This window comes from Mustela nigripes, chromosome 13 (genome assembly GCF_022355385.1).
Source record: "Mustela nigripes isolate SB6536 chromosome 13, MUSNIG.SB6536, whole genome shotgun sequence".
Lineage (NCBI taxonomy): Eukaryota > Metazoa > Chordata > Mammalia > Carnivora > Mustelidae > Mustela > Mustela nigripes.
In genome coordinates, this window is record NC_081569.1 from 140,636,002 (window position 1) to 140,655,376 (window position 19,375).

The 19,375-nt window shown below is 48.6% G+C and overlaps 1 protein-coding gene across 5 annotated transcripts in view; it reads left to right on the plus strand.

The window, feature by feature from the left end:
* WDR25 (WD repeat domain 25) overlaps positions 1–19,375 on the plus strand; it is a 145,983-nt gene that overhangs the window by 79,020 nt on the left and 47,588 nt on the right. For all 5 annotated transcript variants that reach the window (XM_059373984.1, XM_059373982.1, XM_059373979.1 and 2 more), the window contains one exon: positions 8,898–9,045. In XM_059373984.1, coding sequence (XP_059229967.1) covers positions 8,898–9,045 — 148 coding nt within the window. The remainder of the gene's footprint in view (positions 1–8,897; positions 9,046–19,375) is intronic.

The window sequence follows — 19,375 nt, forward strand, 5'->3', positions numbered from 1 at the left end:
AAAAAAAAAAAAGGTGAAGATCTGCGATGATGTGGATGGAGCTAGAGGATATTACGCTTAGTGAAATAAGTCAGTTAGAGAAAGACAATTATTATATTATCTCCCTGACTTGAGGAAGTTGAGAGGCAACGTGGGGGGTTTGGGGGTAGGAGAAGAATAAATGAGACGATGGGATCGGGAGGGAGACAAACCGTAAGAGACTCTAAATCTCACACAACAAACTGAGGGATGTCGGAGGGAGGGGGATAGGGAGAGGGTGGTTGGGTTATGGACATTGGGGAGGGTATGTGCTTTGGTGAGTGCTGTGAAGTGTGTAAACCTGGCGATTCACAGACCTGTACCCCTGGGGCTAATAATACATCATATGTTAATAAAAAAATAAAAAATAATAAAAATATTGTTAGATTGTATAAAAAGGCAATTATGCAATGCCTACAAGAAATCCACTTTAGGGCGCCTGGGTGGCTCAGTGGGTTAGGCCGCTGCCTTCGGCTCAGGTCATGATCTCAGGGTCCTGGGATCGAGTCCCGCATCGGGCTCTCTGCTCAGCAGGGAGCCTGCTTCCCTCTCTCTCTCTCTCTCTCTGCCTGCCTCTCCGTCTACTTGTGATTTCTCTCTGTCAAATAAATAAATAAATAAAATCTTTAAAAAAAAAAAAAAAAAAAAAAAAAGAAATCCACTTTAAATATTAAGATGCAAGAAGTAAAATGTGAAAGGGTAGGATAAGATATACCACACTAATACTAATTTTAAAAAGTTAGAGTGGCCATATTAGTATCAGGCAATAGATTTCAGAGCAAAGAATATTAGCAGGAATAGAGTTATAATGATAAAGTGGTCAATTCATCAAAGGGCATGCAATTAAGTGCATAAATATTTATACACCTAAGCAGAACTGATAGAACTGGATGAAGAAACAGTCAAATCCACAATTATAGTTGTAGGTTTCAACACCCTTTTCTCAATAATCAATAGATCAAGTAGACAGAAAATCAGTAAAGATATAAAATATTTGAATATCACTATCACCCAATTTGGCCTAATTGACATTTATAAACACTCTATGTAACAACAGCAGGATGTGCATTCTTTTGATGTGTACATAGAATGTTTACCAGGGTAGATCAAATTCTAGGTCTCTGTAAACAAGTCTCAGTAAATTTGAAAGGATTGAAATCATTCAGAATATATTCTCTAATGATCATGGGATTAAATAAAAAATCAATAACAGGTATCTGGAAAATTCCCAAATATTTGGAAACTAAAAACACTTCTCAATAATCCCTGGGTCAAGGAAGACACTGTTAGGGATATTAGAAAATATTTTGAACTAAGTGCAAACGACAGTATAACATATGAAAATTTGTGGAAGGTAGTCAGAATAGCTCTTAGCCAGCAATTTATATTAATAAAAATTGCCTATATTAATAAAAATGCCTGTATTAATTAAAAAAAGAAAATTTCAAATCCATGATCTCAGCTTCCACTTTAAGACATGAGGGGAAGGGCGCCTGGGTGGCTCAGTGGGTTAAGCCGCTGCCTTCGGCTCAGGTCATGATCTCAGAGTCCTGGGATCGAGTCCCGCATTGGGCTCTCTGCTCAGCAGGGAGCCTGCTTCCTCCTCTCTCTCTCTGCCTGCCTCTCTGCCTACTTGTGATCTCTCTCTGTCAAATAAATAAATAAAATATTTAAAAAAAAAAAAAAAGACATGAGGGGAAAAAAAAAGCAAATTCAACCCAGTGTAAGCAAAAGAAAGGAGGTGAAGGTAAGAGCAGAAATAATTGAAATAGAAAAAAAATAAACATAGAAAAATCAGTAAAACCAAAAGTTGATTCTTTGAGATCATTGAAACTGATAAACCTTCAGGCACTCATCAGAAATAAAATAGAAAAGACACAAACTAACATAATATGAGAAGTGACTTAATTACAGATTCTGAAGATATTAAAAGGCTACTATGGTAATGCTTTGATCAACTTTATGCCAGTGAATTCTACAACTTAAATGACATGGATAAATCCCTTGAAAGATCCAAACAGGAAAAGCTTACTCCTGAAGAAACTGATAACCCTCAACGCCCCTTATCTATTAAAGAAATTGAATTAGTAGTTAAAAACCTTCCCACAAAGAAAACTCCAGGCCCAAATGACTTCAGTAGTGAATCTTACCAAACATTTAAGAGAAATAATACCAGTTTGTTATGGGTTGAATTATGTTTCTCTTAAAGTTTATATTTTGGGGTCCTAATCCCCAGTGCCTCAGAATATGTCCTTATTTGGAGATAGGGTCTTTACAGAGATAATGAAGTTAAAATGTGGTCATTAGGATGGGCCCTAATCCAGTGTAACTGGTGTCCTAATTAAAAGGGGAGATTTGGAGACAGACAAGCATACAGAGAACACCATGTGAGTGTGAAGACAGCCATGTACACATCAAAAGGAAAGGTCTGGGGACACCTGGGTGGCTCGGTGGGTTCATCCTCTGCCTTCGGCTCGGGTCGTGATCCCAGGGTCCTGGGATGGAGCCCCGCATCAGGCTCTCTGCTTGGCAGGGAGCCTGCTTCCCTCTCTCTCTGCCTGTCTCTCTGCCTACTTGTGATCTCTCTCTGTCAAATAAATAAATAAAATTAAATTAAAAAAAAAAAAAAAGGAAAGGAAAGGTCTGGAACAGATTCTTCCCTCACAGCCCTCAGAAAGGGCAACCCTGCTAACACCTTGATTTCTGACTTCTAGTTTCCTTAATCATGAGATATAATAATTTCTGTTGTTTAAGCTGCTCAATTTATGGTACTTTGTTATGGCAGCCCTAGGAAACTACTACACAATTTAGGAAACTACTACACAATTCTATTCAAACTGTTTCAGAAAATCAGAGGGAAGGAAACTCTTTACAGCTCATTCTGTGAGGCCATCATTACCTTATACCTAACAAGAAAAAGACATTGTAAGAGAAGAAAATGATAGATCAATATCTTTCATGAACATAGTTACAGAATTTTAAAATAAAATTTTAGCAGGTAAATCTACCTATAGGTGTGTGTGTATGTGTGTGTGTGTGTGTTTGTGTGTGTACATACATACTTATTTCTATGTGTTTATAATATCATGACCAAGATCTGTCTCAGGAATGCAAGGTTTACTTAATATTTGGAAATAATCAATGCATTTCAGTATATTGATGAACTATAAAAGAAGAACCAAATGATCATGTGAAGAGATACAGAAGGAGCATTTGATAATATACAGTATTCATATCTGATAAAAACTTTGTGCAAACTAGAAATAGAAGAGAATTTTCTCAAACTAATAAAAGGCATTTATGAAAACATTAGCTTTCACATTATACTTAACTGTGTAAAAGACTGATGCTTTCCCCATCACATCAAGAACAAAGCCACGGGTGTCCACTCTTGCCATGTCTATTCAGCATTGTACTGGAGATTCTAGCTAGTGCAGTAAGGCAAGAAAAAGAAACAAAGATATTCATATTAGAAAGGAGGAAGTAAAACTGTCTTTTATTTGCAGACAACCTAATTGTCTATGTAGAATATTCTACTGAATCTACAAAAATAAAAAAAGCTTCTAGAATTGAAAAGTTGGTTTAGCAAGATTGCAGAATTCAAGATCAATATGCAAAAATTAATTGTACTTCTGTGTATTGTAAATGAAGAACCTAAAATTAAAAATAAAAAAATACCATTTACAATATCATCAAAAACATGAAGTAATTAGGGATAAGTTTGACAAAAGATGTGCAGGATTTTTTCATTCAAAAACTACAAACCATTGCTTAGATAAATTAAGGAAGACTGGAATAAAAGGAAAGACATATCCTATTCATGCACTGGAAGACTCAGTATTGTTAAGACACCTTCCCAAATTGGTCTGTAGATTCAGTGTAATTCTAGCCCTTGACACACCCACTGTAAAGGAATCCGAAAGCTTTTGCAGGCAGATGACTTGGTGAAGGCTTGGGCACTGGTTGCACAGGCTTGCTGAGCTAGTGAGCTGTTCATGGTCTCCAGAACGGTATCCTGGGGCAGCAGGGCGTGTCAAGGGGTGGGGAAGAGGCCAGGAGGTGCGGCTGAACTGGGAAGGTCTGCAAGGAGCTGTCAGAAAGGGGCCAAATGGGAGGCAAATCTCACCCAGAAGTTTGATAGTCCTAATGTCTGGGTGGTAGATGTATGGATGATTCTTACTTTCTTCTTTGTGTTTCTGTGTCCCCATCCCCGTCTAGAGCAGACTTCTAATATAATCAGAGAAACCACAATCTTGTAGTCGATTCCTATGGGATATTGTTTTTTTGTTTTGTTTTGTTATTTTTGCACATCATATAATTTGAACATTTTACAAGGAGATTGTATTTGTTTTGTAGTAAAAAACAAAAGACAGACAGGTAGGCAGGAAGAACATTGCTGAAGAAACAGGTCTTAAGAGACTGTGGGGAACTCCTGGTGGGGCCAGGTATCGGTACCCGGGACATGGGAACCACAGTAAATACGGGATAGCCAGGCAAATGCACATTTTGCTTGACATGTTCTTCCCGAATCTGACTTCTGTTGGACACAAAATGTCTCTTTCCAGTTAATGCATCAAGTCATCTTAGAACATTTGACAGAAGATTTAACTCCTTAATTCCATGGAGGCAGATTGGGATCTCTAATTACTTAATTGAAAAAAGGTACACACTCCAGGCTGCCACAGTGTTTGGGAATTAATCTTTAAAACCTGACAGTGAACATTAAATTCAATTAGGGAGAGCGATTAGCAGAGATTGTTCTCTTCCTCCACCCTGGGTCGCTTTGAGAAGTGGCTGACTGGTCTGCATTGATCCTGATGCTATCCTTGTGTATACATCAACCCGGAGAGCCAAGTACGCGTTTTCACTTCAGAGGGGAGTTATCGGACCATTTACAGCTTGATGGATTTCCTTAACCACGTCTCCACGGCTGATTCGGAAGCCCCCCCCCCCCCCCGCCCCCGACCAAGAGTTCAGCCTGACCAGTTTGCTGCTTTGGGCCTTGGGGCCGTCTCCCCCTCTTCTCTCCTTCCTCTCCCCCTCCTTTCTTAACTTTCTCCCCCTCCTTATTTTGCTGGTTCGACCTTCCAAGTGAGGCCGCTTTCGCACTGCCTCCAGCTGGTCCAACCGTGTTCCTCTCTCCCCTGGATTCTTGCAGAAGCTCCGCACTGGCTGCCTGCTCCCTTGCTCTGCACGCTCCTTCTGGTAGAGCAGCCGAAGGGGCCCTGTTTCTGCCTGCGGCGTTCTTCCCCAGTTTCTGTGTAGCTCCTCTCCTCACCCCTTCAGATCTTTCTTCGAAGCCACCTTCTCTGAGAGGCCCTTCCTGGCCACCATTGCAGCTCCTTCTTCTGACGTGAGAGCTCCTTTCCTGCTCACTTACGCCCTCGGTCTTTGCCACTGCCTGTATGGTACATAGATTCTGCTTGTTTAACTTGTCTAGCGTCTTCTCATTGAAGGCAGGGATTTTGTCTTACTTGTTTCCTGCTGAACCATGCCTGGCTGTTGCAGGTACTCGGGAAATGTTTGTTGAATGAATGAAAAAATGAGTTTATTTTTTTATATGTATGTATGCATGTATGTATTTAGAGTTGGGGAGGGGCAGAGGGAGAGAGAGAATCTTAAGTAGGCTCAATGCCCAGCACGGAGCCCACCACGGGGCTCGATCTCACAACCCTGAGATCATGAACTATGTCGAAATCAAGAGTTAGATGCTTAACTGACTGAGCTACCCAGGGGCCCCTAAAATGAATAGTTTAATAGATGGAAACCTTTGGGAATTTATGCTTCAGAGTATAGTCATTCTCTGTCTCTGACTCTCTCTTTCTCAGAAATACAGCGTAGTGTTCGCAGTGCCTTCTCTCAGCCCCATCCCTCCGCCACCACTCCCTGGAGTGACTGTCATCTTCAAATGTGTTGTTACAGTCTTACTGCAAATGTACAAATAAACATAAAAGAATTTTGCATCATATGTGTTTTTAAGGTTGTGGTGAAATGCATATAGCACAGGATTCTCTGTTTTAACCATGTTCAAGTGCACAGTTCAGTGGCATTGAACACATGGACTTCGCTGTGCAACCATTATCACCATCCATCTCTACAACCCTTTTTGTCTCACAAAACTAAAACTCTGTCCCCCATTACACACTGACTCCCCAATCTCTCCTCCCCCAGCCCCTGTCCCCCTCCCCCTTTCTCCTTTCTATAGCTATGATTTTGACGATTCTAGGAACCTTGTGTAAGTGGAATGATAGTGGTATTTGCCCTTCTGTGTCTGGCTTCTGTCACTCAGCACAGTGTCTTTGAGGTTCGTCCATGTTGGGGAGGGTGTCAGAATCTCCCTCCTTTTTAAGGCTGAATAGTATATGAATGGTATATGAATAGTGTATGAACAGTATATGAATAGTGTATGAATGGACCATGTGTGGCTGATCCATTCATCTGTCGATGGACACTGAGGTTGCTTCCAACTTTTGGGTCCCGTGCATAATTCTGCTGTGGACTTTGGTGTGCATCTACTCTTTGAGATCCACTTTCAGTTTGTTGGGAATATACACACACAAGTGGAATTGCTGGATCCTGTCGTGACTCTGTGCATAATTTTTACAAATATTTTATTTATTTGAGAGTGCGAGAGAGAGCACAAGTGCTGGGGAGGGGCAGAGGGAGAGGGAGAAGCAGGTTTCTGGCTGAACAGGGAGCCCAAGGCTGACGAGGATGATGCGGGGCTCGATCCCAGGACCCCGGGATCCTGACCTGAGCTGAAGGCAGAGGCTTTAACCCACTGAGCCACCCAGGCGCCCCCCACCCCGTGTATAATTTTTAAAGAAACTGTCACACTGTTGTTCACATAGGCTGTACCATTTCATATTCCTTCAACAGTGTGCAGGGCTTCTCGTGTCTCCACATTCTCCCCAACATTTGCTTCTTTCTCTCTTTCTCTCTTTTTTCCTTCTTCTTCTCCTTCTTTATAGAAGCAGTGCTTCCTGTGTTTGTATAACTCAGATGGTATCTTGCATATATGCAGCTTGTCTTATTGTAATCAATATTGCTTTTTATTGTTTAGCCATGTTAACCCTGCAGGTGTAACTCAGTAATTTTACTCTATTTTTTCTATTAAAGAGTCATACTTGTACATAGTTTTGAAAAAAAACTACACTCTGCTCTTCTACCACAAACTCCCACTCCACTTTGAAGGCTTCTGGCTGTTTCTTTCATTATTTCTGTCCATATTTCTAACTTTTTTTCTTTTTTTTTTTTCAAGTAGGCTCCATGCCCAATGTGGGGCTGGAACTCACGCTGAGATAAGAGTTGCTGGTCTACCTATGGAGCTAGCCAGGCACCCCTCTGTCCGTATTGCAGATGTAAATGCTGCTCTTTCTTGATTTTTCTGTTTGAGACCCCAGCTCTTAGTTCTCAGAAGACAAAAAGATCTGAGCTCCGTTGCATTCTTCCATGGCTGCTGTTGACTTCTTGTTTTCTTAAGCTCAGACACTTACATACGCCCAGGAAACATGCTTTCTGACTGTGGTCCTTTGCATTTTGAGGACTTTCAAGATACAGCAGGATGAATTTTCCCATCTTGAAAGGGAAGTCTGTCTCTGGGTTGGGTTTGTGGATGTTACATTTTGGGTTATTAGGAAAATGAAGGACATGGAGCTTGGGTTCCCTGATGTAACTGAGAGAGGGTCCGAGAGCACTGCTGTTAAGAACTGCGGGTATGATTCACCGACCTGTACCCCTGGGACAAATAATACATTATATGGTAATAAAAGTAATTAATAATAATTAAAAAAAAGAACTGTGTGTATGGCAAGCTCCAAAGAGCACGCCCACGAGCCCCACTCATTCCTCACCACAGTCCTTGGGATGAGGCTCTTCTTATCCCCACTTCGTGGAGGAGGAGAGTGAGGCCCAGGCAGACCAAGGTGCTTGACCAGGTCACTTAACCGGCAAGCAGAAGCATCACATGGCAGGCGCTTAGCTCGGATGCTTGTGTTCAGGCTGCATAGCTCCTCCTGCCTCTCACGTTCGATCCTCCGAGCCAGCTCAGATGGTGGGTGGGAGCATACCCTGCTTCCTGTAGTGGCAGCGAGCGGGGGAGACTAGCTCTGCTGAGTGTGCATGCCAGGCCCAGAGCCCTCCGGGTCAGGCTCCGGCTAACAGGGTTCGCTGGAGAGCTGGTGAAGGGCTCTCTCATGCGTGCAGTGGCCCTGGCTCTTGGAACGTGTGGTTCTGTACTTAAGGACTTCAAAAATGTATCTCAGAAGTCATTGACTCTACATGGGGCTTTTTGCCATGGGCTTCATCACCATGGAAAGCCAGGGTGAGAATGAGGGGCCACACCTTCTCCCCAGAAAAAAGAAGAGTTGGTCCTTTGGGCAGATGCTGGCTCTTTGCCCCCATGTAAGCACAGGTGTGGCAAGGCTGTGTTTTGGATCTTACTCTTAAAGTGGGACCCGTGAAGGTAGGTTGACCGGGTACAGTGTCCCCTCCAGGATTCACAAAGCCCCGTCTCAGAGGACAGATGTCAGAGATGCGGGTGAGACTGGGCTACAAGAAGGTGAGCAGAGCGTGAGGTTTGCAGCAGCTGCAAAGTGGGTGGGAAGGGCTGGGTGGCTGAGTGGCAGAGCTCCGACATGCTGTGTTCTTGTGGGCTCCCTTAACTCCAGGAGAGGTTTTGGGAAAGGCTCCCCTTCACCTCGCCAGCCCCAAGCCTTTACACTTTAGCAAGGAAAAGTCTTAACAGCTAGGTATTGTTTTGATGGTAAAATAATAAGAATCTAGTTCCACTATGAGACCCTCTCCTCCTGTGGAGGGGCCACCCTTAGCCCCGGAGATCAGGGCCTGTTCTGACATCTGTCACTGTGTTTACCTCGTAGGTGTGGAACGCTGTGGACTCAGGCCGCTGCCTGCAGACCTACTCCCTGCACAGCGAGGCGGTGCGGGCTGCCCGCTGGTCTCCCTGTGGCCAGCGCATCCTCAGTGGTGGCTTCGACTTCGCCCTGCATCTAACAGACCTTGAAACAGGTGTGTTTCATTGCACTATTACCCTGAGGCCCCCCTTCCTCTTTGGGAAGCTTCTCGGGGTTGGGGGGAGGTCAGCAGCCACAAGCTGCATATGGCTACAGGGCGGTAGGAGACAGCCCTCAGGAGAGGCCCACAGTTGGCCTGTTTCCAAGACTCTCCACGGAGGGTTCGAGGTGGGCCTCTGCCAGCCTGCCGAGAGGACAGAGCCCCAAGGTTGTCTCAGCCCCAAGCTGTGGGGCTGGATAAAGAGGTGGCTTTTTAATCAACTTCTGACATGTAATTTGTACCAAAATAGATTTAGCTTTATCACAATGTCCTTTGGTTGAAATCAGTTTAGAATTCCTGTCAATTCATTATCGTTGAAAGGCTGTAAGGAATGATTCCAGCTCATAAGGAAAGTCTGCAAACGAGTTCTGCTTTAATGCCTACACTGAAAAGGCATTTGGGCAAGATGGATTTGTGCTGGGTAAATCCTTAGGGGGTTCTTGACAAGCAGGGCGAGAAGGAGAGAGGAGTCAGCAGAAGGGACTCGATGTTCCCGAGTGCTCCTGTGCAACAGGCCCTCTCTCTGCACCTGCTCCAGCTGCAGCCCCCGAGTGGGGTTCTGTCCGCGCTCTTCTGGTGAGGACAGAGCCAGGAGGTGCCCAGCTGGCTTGAAACCTCTGCCCCGGACTCACGCTGGCTGGTCTCAGCACCCACGTTGCCTTTGCCTCCCTGGGCTGCTTCTGGTCACTTCACTGCCGGACACTACTGCCAGGGTCGGCAGGGGAGGCCAGCATTCCCACCCATCCCTGGGGTGTCCCCTAAAGTCTCCGGAGAGGCCTCCCACGCCCGGCAGTCTCCCAGGGCCTGGCGAGCAGGAGATGACAGTTCTGGGCTCGTGCACACAGCCCCTTCCCAGCAGCTTGGAGGGGGCAGGGAAGGAGTGCAGTGGATGGACTGGGGTAATTGTGGGCTTTGTTTCCTGCCTTGAGCACCCTCAGCTCCTCTGACCGAGTCCCGTGTGCCCCCAGTGGGGTGATGACAAGGCCAATGTCTGTGTCAGCGGCCAGTACCGTGCCACCGGCTTTCTCCGTGTCAGTCCTCACGGCCTGCGGCCCATGGTTCTTTCCCCCATTTCACAGGGGGGAAGCGTGAGGCCCACAGCTGCCGGGAGCTGGCTCAGAGCCTCCCCGTGGTGCGTGGCAAGTGGTGTGTGGAGCCCTGTCTGCAGTTGCGGATCTCGGGCCCTTTCTTCCGGGCTGAGTGTCTGGTGGTTTTTTTCTCGACAGAGTGTTTCCCCAGAGGTTTGTGGTCTTACCATGAGCCGCAGGGCTGGTGAGGGCTCAGGGGTTCGGCCGGTGGCTCAGGGGTTCGGCGCTACTTAGTTGGTGACGACTACAGCAGGTGAGGCTCCGCTCCAGCCTTCCATCCGCCGTCTCGTTTAGGCCCCGCTCACCCTTAGGGCTGGCACCACCAGACTTCTTTTTTCACGCATGGGTCTGCCAGGCTCGCTGGGGTGCCTGTGTGCCCAGTAAGCCATGCGCAGTGTTGCAGACGCCACCTAAGAAGCTCTTGTTTGCTGTGGAACACAGAAGTGCAGAGAGAATCCCAGGTTCCCTGGGGGTTCTCAGCGATGGAACGAGGTATAAGAAGTGCAAAAACATTGGGCCTAGAAGATCAAGAAAAATTTCCGGGAGGAAGTGGAACCTGCCCTGGGGCAGGAGCTGGGCAGACAGAGAATCTAGGTGAAGGGGGTACGGTTGAGGGAGAGCGAAGCGGGTTCTCAGTAGACAGGACAATGAGGACAGAATTGTTCCAGGAACACGAACTGCATGGTGTGCATGGAATCGTGGGGTGCAGGGAATCTGGGGCAGCGAGTCTGGAGGGGCAGGAACAGGAGCTTGAGCTGCATGCCTTTCCTGGCCTGTGAAGAACGCATTCTACAGGCACTTTTCCCCACTCCAGGGTCACTGACCACCCATAGGGACCTGTGCCGCCCACCCACAGAGTAAAAGAGTGATGCTTTTCACATACTGGCGGGGGGCGGTGATGCTGGATTAATCAATTACAAGTTCATTTGATAACATCAATGGATTCCTCGTAGTTCTGTGTCCTAATGGATCTTCTCAACCAATAGATGTTATATAGTGCCATTGTGTGTGTGGGTGTGTGTGAGTGTGTGTGCATGTGGGGACTGGTTCTGAAATTTTAGATGTTGAGAGTTTCCCTGCCTCACAAGTTAGGGACTGCCACAGCAGATGGCGGCAGGGGGCCACTGCTGAGTTTGGAGCAGAAGAGAATCATGGCACTCTGGACAGTCCTCCCTGATGTCTGGGGTTGGTTGGGTGTGACCTGAAGGTGAAGAGCAGGAGGAGGGAGGAGGCATGCCTCGCCCAGTTGGTGGCAGATCTTTACTGGAGAGAAGCTTGTGTGGCCTCAGGCCCAGCGTGCTCCTCCAGCTGCACTGTGTGGGGTGGTGTAGGGCAGGCATGGCCTCTGTCCTCAGGGCTTTGCCGGAGATGGAGGACTTTTCCACTCCACCCGTCTCCCCGGAACAGCACTCCTTCTCCCCGGTTCATCTTTTCTATTCGTAGATATAGTATTCTATTCGTAGATATAGTATCTATTCGTAGATACTTACTGAGGACCTGCTGTGGACAGGACCTGGTGGGGGCTGTAGTGGTGAGCTTATTGGACATTTTCTGTCCCTTGGGGACAAGAGTCTCAGGGTTTGGACCTTACCCTTGGGGAAGCCCTCCAGTCCCTAGATGGGGGGACTCCAGTCCCTCTCCTGCCAAGAGGGTTGCTGGTTTCTGTGTCTGTCTCCCTGACTAGTGTGGGTGCTCCTTGAAATGGGGCCTGTCCTGGTGGTCTCCGTGTCTCCCATCATCTGGCCAGGGCTGGCTCGGAGCAGCTGCTCAGTGTGTGAGTGGAGGCTGGTGCGTGCTGGGCAGGGAGAGCCGTCGGTGGCTGCCAGGGTGGGCGAGGAGGCTCTGCCCGGCTCTGCTTCCCACCTCAGCTCTGCATCCCGACCCAAGTTGTTCTAAGGGTTTTCTTCAGAAGAGGTCGGTGGGCTTGGGCAGCCCCTGTGGCTCTCAGCCTGGTTTGACTCATCTCGTCCTTTCTCATCACTGAGTCTGGTTTTCCTTTTTACTTGATCTGCCTCTTTCCGCCCTTGGTGATTTGGCTTTTTCATTTCAATCTAATTAGAACTCCCTGCCAGGAGAAGGCAATGCAGGGCGTTCTCACCGCAGTGCTTTGGGAATTAGTCACTCGGTGCCCATTGTCGTTAATGGGAATTTGGCGCCAAGGCCATTTATCCTGGTGTCCTCAATCAATACAGTTAAAAATCTGTGGATTCTAAAATATCAATACCCAGCCTGAAATATGGAGGGCCAGCAACATTTTATCTCGTTAATTTATAGTTCTGACGGGCTGTTGGCTTATAAGACAACCATGAATCAACACCTAAATAAAATCCGCTCACAGATTCATTATTTTTGGTGCTCCCGCTTCAGTCTGTAATCTTCCTAACAAAAAGTCTCCAGTGCATTAGGCTGAGGTGGCCTCAGGGAACCCTGGCCGACTCCATCAGGGCCCAAATGTCGCCTGCCTTATGAGTCAGCTGTCCTGCACATCAAATGAGCCAGTCGCCTCAGAATCCCCCGAAGACCTTGCTCGGTTCAGCTCTGCTGGTGCTGGTGTCTTGCAGGTTCCAGCCCCTTGGGCAATTGCCCCCAGCCTGGCTATTCAGGCTTCAGAGGTACGCAGGGCCTCTTACTTTGCATTTGTTGGCTGCAAAGGAGCCAACAGATTCTCCCTGGAGCCCCCAGGGCCCTGGCTGGAGGAGGCACCCCGTCCTTCTTCCTTTGGTCTGGTCAGCTTTCTTGATGTGTGTCCAGCCTGTCCTGGACGTCCGTGCAATGCCACCTGGTCCCAGGTTCCTGATGCTGGAGGCAGTGCAGTGGGATAGAAGGAGCATGGGTGGTGGAGCAGATGCGTCCTTCCACTTAGTTTCCGCCTCTGTGGGAGGGGGGCGCTGCCCTTGGCTGGTGGTGGGCCGGTTGAGGGGAATAGCTGAGATGGTGTTTGTGGTTGCTTTACAGAATGCCTGGCCCAAGGTAGGCACGCAACTAAAGATGTCCCTCCCCGCCCTCCATCACTGCCTCCGAACCCCTTCAGATGGTGGGACAGAATGACCTTGCTGCTGCTGTGTGTCCAGAGACTCTGGTCGCTGGGCTTTGGTGGCTCGCCTTCAAAAGCTCCCAGTCCGATGATCCCCCAGCTGGCTTACTGGTATGGCCCCTGATCCCCTGTGTGGGTCTGGGGGGCAGGCTGGGAAGAAAACAGGCCTTCCAGGGCTCTCCCAGCTTCTCCTCCATGTTTTGCTTCTCCATGACAACATACTACTCGTGGTAGCTAGCAGCTTCCTCCTGGTGATGCACGGCAGCTGCCCTTCATTTAGGGTGCGCACGCAGACCTCCCACAGCCCAGCTTCCAGGCACCTGGTGCTGGAGAAGGTCCGTGGCCTTCTTTACTCAGATAGCCACTGCTAGCAGCCTGGGCTCCCCGTCCCTAGTTAGCTCCTCCTGCTCTGGGGGTCCCTGTGTCTTTCAGTGGGAGGCTGTGGGGCATGCAGACGAGCAGCCAGCTGGGACTGGACCCACACATAGCCATTGCTCTTGTTTTCCAAGAAGTGTGTTCTGGTCATGGTGTTTGGGGCCCCCATCACAGAAAACTCCAGGAAAGGGGAATGTCCCATAGGTAGCGTGTACCGTGGGCCTGGCCGGGGGTGATGCAGCTCCGGTTCAGCACTCTGCTCGGCCTGTATCGAACGGAGATTAATAAAGAGATGTTAGTCCCTTTGCTTATTATGTATTCAGTCTCTACTCCAACCTTGGAAGACAGTGTTTTTATCCCCATTTCACTGACCTACTAGACACTGAGGCTGGGAATATTCAAGGACTTGCCCAAGGCCTCGCAGCCGCAGGGACAGAGCTGGGTCCGCCTCTGGCCAGTGGGACTAGCAGAGGCCACCACGTCTGCTTCCCTGCTGTGGACAAACCGTTTGCTTAGGGGAGCCTGCTTGCTCCCCTACCCCCGCCAGCAGCTGGCTTGCCTCCTGTGGAGATAACTTAGTGCCTCCAGGAGAAAGGCGCACTGAGATGGAGCTCGACGGGACCTTCTGTAGGAGGCTTCTCTGGCTGCTGACGGCTGCCGCTCCAGTGGGAGAACTGTTAGCTGTGACGATCTGAGGACGCTTGGCATAGGAAGGGCGAGAAGTATCCAAATTTGAACGCTGATGAAGGGGACCAGGAGTTCATGGGGCTTTAAAGAAGATGCCACAGATGGGACTCCTTTTGTGCTGAGGAGTGCCACCCGTCAGGTTTTGGAGGAGGTGCCTGGGCTTCTCCATTCTTTGGCTTTTGAGCACCATGTGTGTCCCCCCAGTACAGCTCAGAGAGACTCAGTTAGGCATCCTTCAGGTGTCTGTGGAGGCGGGAAGGCACACCCCCAGTGGCGTTGTGAGCCCCTGGCCGGTGGGCACATGTGCAGCTCCTAGTGGTCCTGGCATGCCTCGTGTCGTCTGTCCTTGGGGCCCAGGACTTTGCCTGGACGGAGACACGGAGTCTCCGAGGGGCTGGAACCCAGTGAGGGCTGAGCTGACGTTGGCCCGGGTGCTGCCCCTCCAGTGCCTTCTCGTCCAGAGCAGCTGCTCACGCTCCCTCCCACTGACGCAGGCGGGGCCCCTGCTGACTCCCCTGCTCTTCCCTCATCCTCAGCCACCTGTTCTTTTCCTAAACTCATTCCTTCGCCGACGCCCCGCTTCTGGCCCGCTTTCCGATGAGCTTGTTCTCAGGGCTGCGCCCTCTTCAGCCCCAGACGCCGGCCCCATTCCCATGCACACCCTTTCTCTCTCACTCTGAAGCCTTGTTCTCTCCGGTCTCAGGTTTCTTTTCTCCCCTCCTTCTGTACAGCTTCGGGGTGAAACTGACCCTAGTTCTGGATATTAAATCCAATGTTCTTGGACTTCGGTGAGACACCCTGCCAGCCCCTATCTCACACTTTGGAAGGTGCCTGCAGGTCCTGCCGCATGTCCGCACACAGCCAAGCCCTCACCCTCTGGGGGGAGAAAAGGCGGGTTTTCCTCAACAGTGCGAGTTCCCTGGCTTCCACCCAGCCCGGGCGGTGCATCATATCGTCTCTGCACGCGCTCAGTGGCTGCCCCCCGGGGTCAGGCAGCCTCCGGGGACCGGCCAGGAGCCTGAGCACCGGTGCTTGTGGGACCCCAGAAAGCCAGCTTGCGGCAAAATTTTTGTATACACCTTGTTTGCAAGTTGAGAACTTTTTTTTTTTTTTTAAATTTTAGAAAACTCAGTCTTGTCCAGGTCCAGATAACGAAGAGCTGTGGCCAGACTTGGTGTAAACGCGGTCTTACCGCTGCGGCCGCCTGCTCTCGTTCGGCAGCTGTGGCCTGTCAGCGGGCTGGGGCCCGCCGGCTTCCACGCCGCTCTCTTGATTCAGGACCAGCTTCAGCACTTTCTTACCCCGGTTTTGCAGATTGAAGAGCCCCGCTGGGCTGAGCCGAAGGCCCCCACTGCTCTGCGGGGGACCTGCAGACGTGAGCCTGTTCTGCCTCTCACCTGGACCCTTCCCAGGACTCTGCCAACACGGCCGCTGCTTCTGATTCACAGAGTTTGATTTGGAAGTTAGTAAGCCCCTTTTCTTGTTAACTTGGAGTCAGGATGGTTAGATTTACAGCTGGCCGAGTACTTCCCAGAGGATGAGCGTAACGATATTGATTTTAGCGAAATGAGTCATATGCCGCCTGCCTGGAACACACGCTCAATCACCACAAGCCGACGGCCTCAGCTTTCCCCGTCAGCGTCTCCCCTCCATGTGCGGGAGTCTGTGGACGTGAACAAAGAGCTGAGGAGAAGGAAAGGTCACAGATCGCTTGCAGTCAGGCGGGGCAGGGTGCAGAGAGCAGGGCTCTGGGTCCAGCGTCCCTCCCAGCAGGGCTGACTTGTGTGGCCTTGTGAGGGCCTACCTTCCTGAGCTTTCATTTCTCCTGCCGTGAAGTGGACGAGTCACACCTACCACAGTGGGTTGCAGCATGGCATGTGCGAGCTGCACGCAAGCCTGGAGGTCGCAGGTGCCATCTCCCTGGAGAGGAGGGCGAGAACTTCCCCTCTCTTTCTTGGGAACCCATACTTGGGTTTCATCTGACCTGGATCAGATGTCTCTTTTGTGCTGGGAGCTGGGCTGGGGGCCAGAGATGCTGAGTGGAAAAGGAGGACCCTTGGGGACCCAGAGCTCTGCATGATGATAGGGTTCCCCAAGGTGGCATTAGGGTGGACAGGCAGTGTTGCCCCAGGCACGTGTGTGGTCTCCTGGGTCTCTGCCTGAGAAAGGAAGAGGGGAAACTCGGATGAATTCCCCGGCTAGTATTACCAACTGCCTCGTCTTAGCAACACTGGTGATGGAAGCTTGGGCAGTCATAGTAGTGTCAAGAGAACAAATTGAGTTTCTGCATTCTGTTTTAAACATATTTTTGCTCTAATGACGATTTATAGTTTATTTGTATCATTATTGATTAAAAGAGGGAAAGACGTGATTTTTCCTAACTCCAAGAGGATCTGAACAGTTCTTCTACTGGTTGAGTTCATTATAACCAGATCAATAAAGCCAGTGTTAGTGGATTAAATATTTTAAAACTCAATTTCCTGTAAGCAGCATACAGTGAACAAATAGAACTTTCTATAACAAGCATGTAAACAAGCAGAGCTAGTCTCAAGGTTAAAGGTTACGTAGCAACTAGTCATTGTGCTTAAAGTATCCTCGCCAGAGAGGAGATGACAAACAAGGTACTCGATGTGTGAAAAGGTAGAGTGGGAACAAATCTGATGAGAAAGGACCTTCACCTCCACTGTGGCTGGTGTTCAGGTTGGAGATCGTCTCTGATAAATACCTCCAGCCTTTGTCCATGTCTCTACAACAAAATGTTAAGGCTAGCCCAGGGAATCGTGTTCTCATAGTCTCAAAACAGAAACTCCAGATCATTCCTCCCAAGGTTCCTGCTGTTAAAAACTTACAGCCTTTGATTTTAGCTTTTAATTTAACCAAGGATGAATTCAGTAATGGGTTTAATTTCTTTCAATCATAGGCTCCCTTTCATCGTTTGCTCTCCTCCGTGTCCTCTGGAACACTTGTGTAATGTGTAGTGTGTATGTTGCATATCGCCCTCCAGACAGCCTTATGTATACAAGGCTCTGCAAGGTTCCTCCCCTGGAAGTGACAGGGCTGGGGTGGCACCTGGGTCTGTGTGGCTCTCAGCCCCTCTGCTGCACCACCTCCTGCTCCGAGCACAGCGCCGGACCATGGCAGCTGGGGTCCTGATTTCTGAGCCACAGTCTTGTGCTCGACCTCCTTCCCTTTATGTTTCCCATTGCAGATATGGAAGCTTATTAAAGATTTTATTTTTTTATTTGTTTGAGAGAGAGAGAGCGAGAGAGGGAACATCAACAGGGGGAGTGGGAGAGGGAGAAGCAGGCTTCCCGCTGAGCAAGGATTTCTCCATGCAGGGCTCCATCCCAGGACGCTGGGATCATGACTTCAGCTGAAGGTGGATGCTTAACCATGAGCCATTCAGGTACCCCCAGAATTTTAAAATCTTTTAGTTTGGACCCTTTTAACAAATACAGCAAAGACCCAGTTCTTCCAAACAAAACTAGGAGAAAAGGCATAAGCCATAGCTTGTCTTCTAACCAGGAACATTTTAGTACTTAATAGACATCGATTCTCTTAGTCTCTTCAGGAGGTTGAAGAACAACATGCAGAAATACATGTTTGTTTGTTTGTTTTTAGCAGAAAAGGTCCTCATCTTTTAGCAACTCAGCTTTCACTTTCCTCCCATTGCTGGCAAGACTATATCACTGCACTTTTTGAAAAAATTGGCTAATTCACCGCCATTTCTGAAATAAGCATGTATACCATGGTCCAAGAAACGAGGAACACTTCCCTCTAGGCAGCTGGTTTGTTTTTCCTTTTGGGCTTAAGGACTGGCAGTGAATCTGAACCAGCAAGAGCCAGCGGTGGACTCGGTTGCCTCTGTCAAGAAGACAGATTTCTGGCCTGCTGGGGCCTTCTTGGTGTGGGGGCCACAGTGGCATTTACGTGTTCCTTTTCCATCGAGGGGACACGATGGTTGTCCCTTCCCTCATCCCACCATAGATCCCCAGCTCCTTGTCCGGAGCAAGTGTCCTGAGGCCTGAGCTGCAGGTTTGAGGCCCATCCTGAGAGCTCTGCGTGTGCGTCTCTGAGTCCTGGCCTGGGCACGTGGAGACTCGGGTGGCAGCTCTTGGCTCCATCCTCCCTAGGAGGGGGTGGCTGCTAACTAGGCACGTGAGGGGTGGTTTCGGACCTCCAGCTGTAGCTGGAACGAGTTTCAGGATAGAAGAGGAAGCTCAAGAAGTACCAGGTTTCTAGTTAGATTAATTCCTGGGGAGGGCAGTTCTTGTTTATTTGAGAGAGTTGCTTATCTGTGGACCTGATGAGAGAGACACATGGGACCCAGACTACTGTGAGTCTGCTTATCTCTCCGATGCCTTTTTGGAAGAATTCTTTGTTTACAAAACAACAACAACAACAAAAAAACAACTCCAACATTATGACAACAATATTAGTATAATTTAAAAAGTTATCTCACTACCCCTAGAACAGTTCATTTCAAGTTGCTGAATCTCTTCCCAGTCTCTGTCCATACCAATCCCTACTTAATACTTACGTAATTCAAGAATAGGTATCAGGCATTGTCTATCTTGCCAAAGAGCACTGTTTGTGATTCCAGTTTTAAACAGCTTTTCAACATTCCACCGGGCAGACACCTGCATTTGCCTTAACCGCTCCTCTTAGGTTGGACAGCGATGCTGTTGCTTGTAGTCCTGTCACCATCACAGATGATAACGCAGTGGCCAGCTCTTGACAGCATCTCAGTGACATAGGATGACCACGGAAATCTTTGTGCACTGCGTGTTTCAGCAACAGGGGCTTGTTGAGCTTAAAGAAGTGTAGAGCCCTCATTTACAAAACCGCAGTGTTCTCTGACGGCGAGTTAACTGCAGACTGTGGGCCCTGGAAGCTGTTGGGGAAAACCACAGTCATCCATCGTGGAAAAGGTGACACTTCAAGAAAGAACAAGAGTGACTGCTTTTCAAGAAGTTTGTACTATGGGGGCACCTGGGTGGCTCAGTGGGTTAAGCCTCTGCCTTCGGCTCAGGTCATGATCCCAGGGTCCTGGGATCGAGCCCCGCATCGGGCTCTCTGCTCAGCAGGAAGCCTGCTTCCT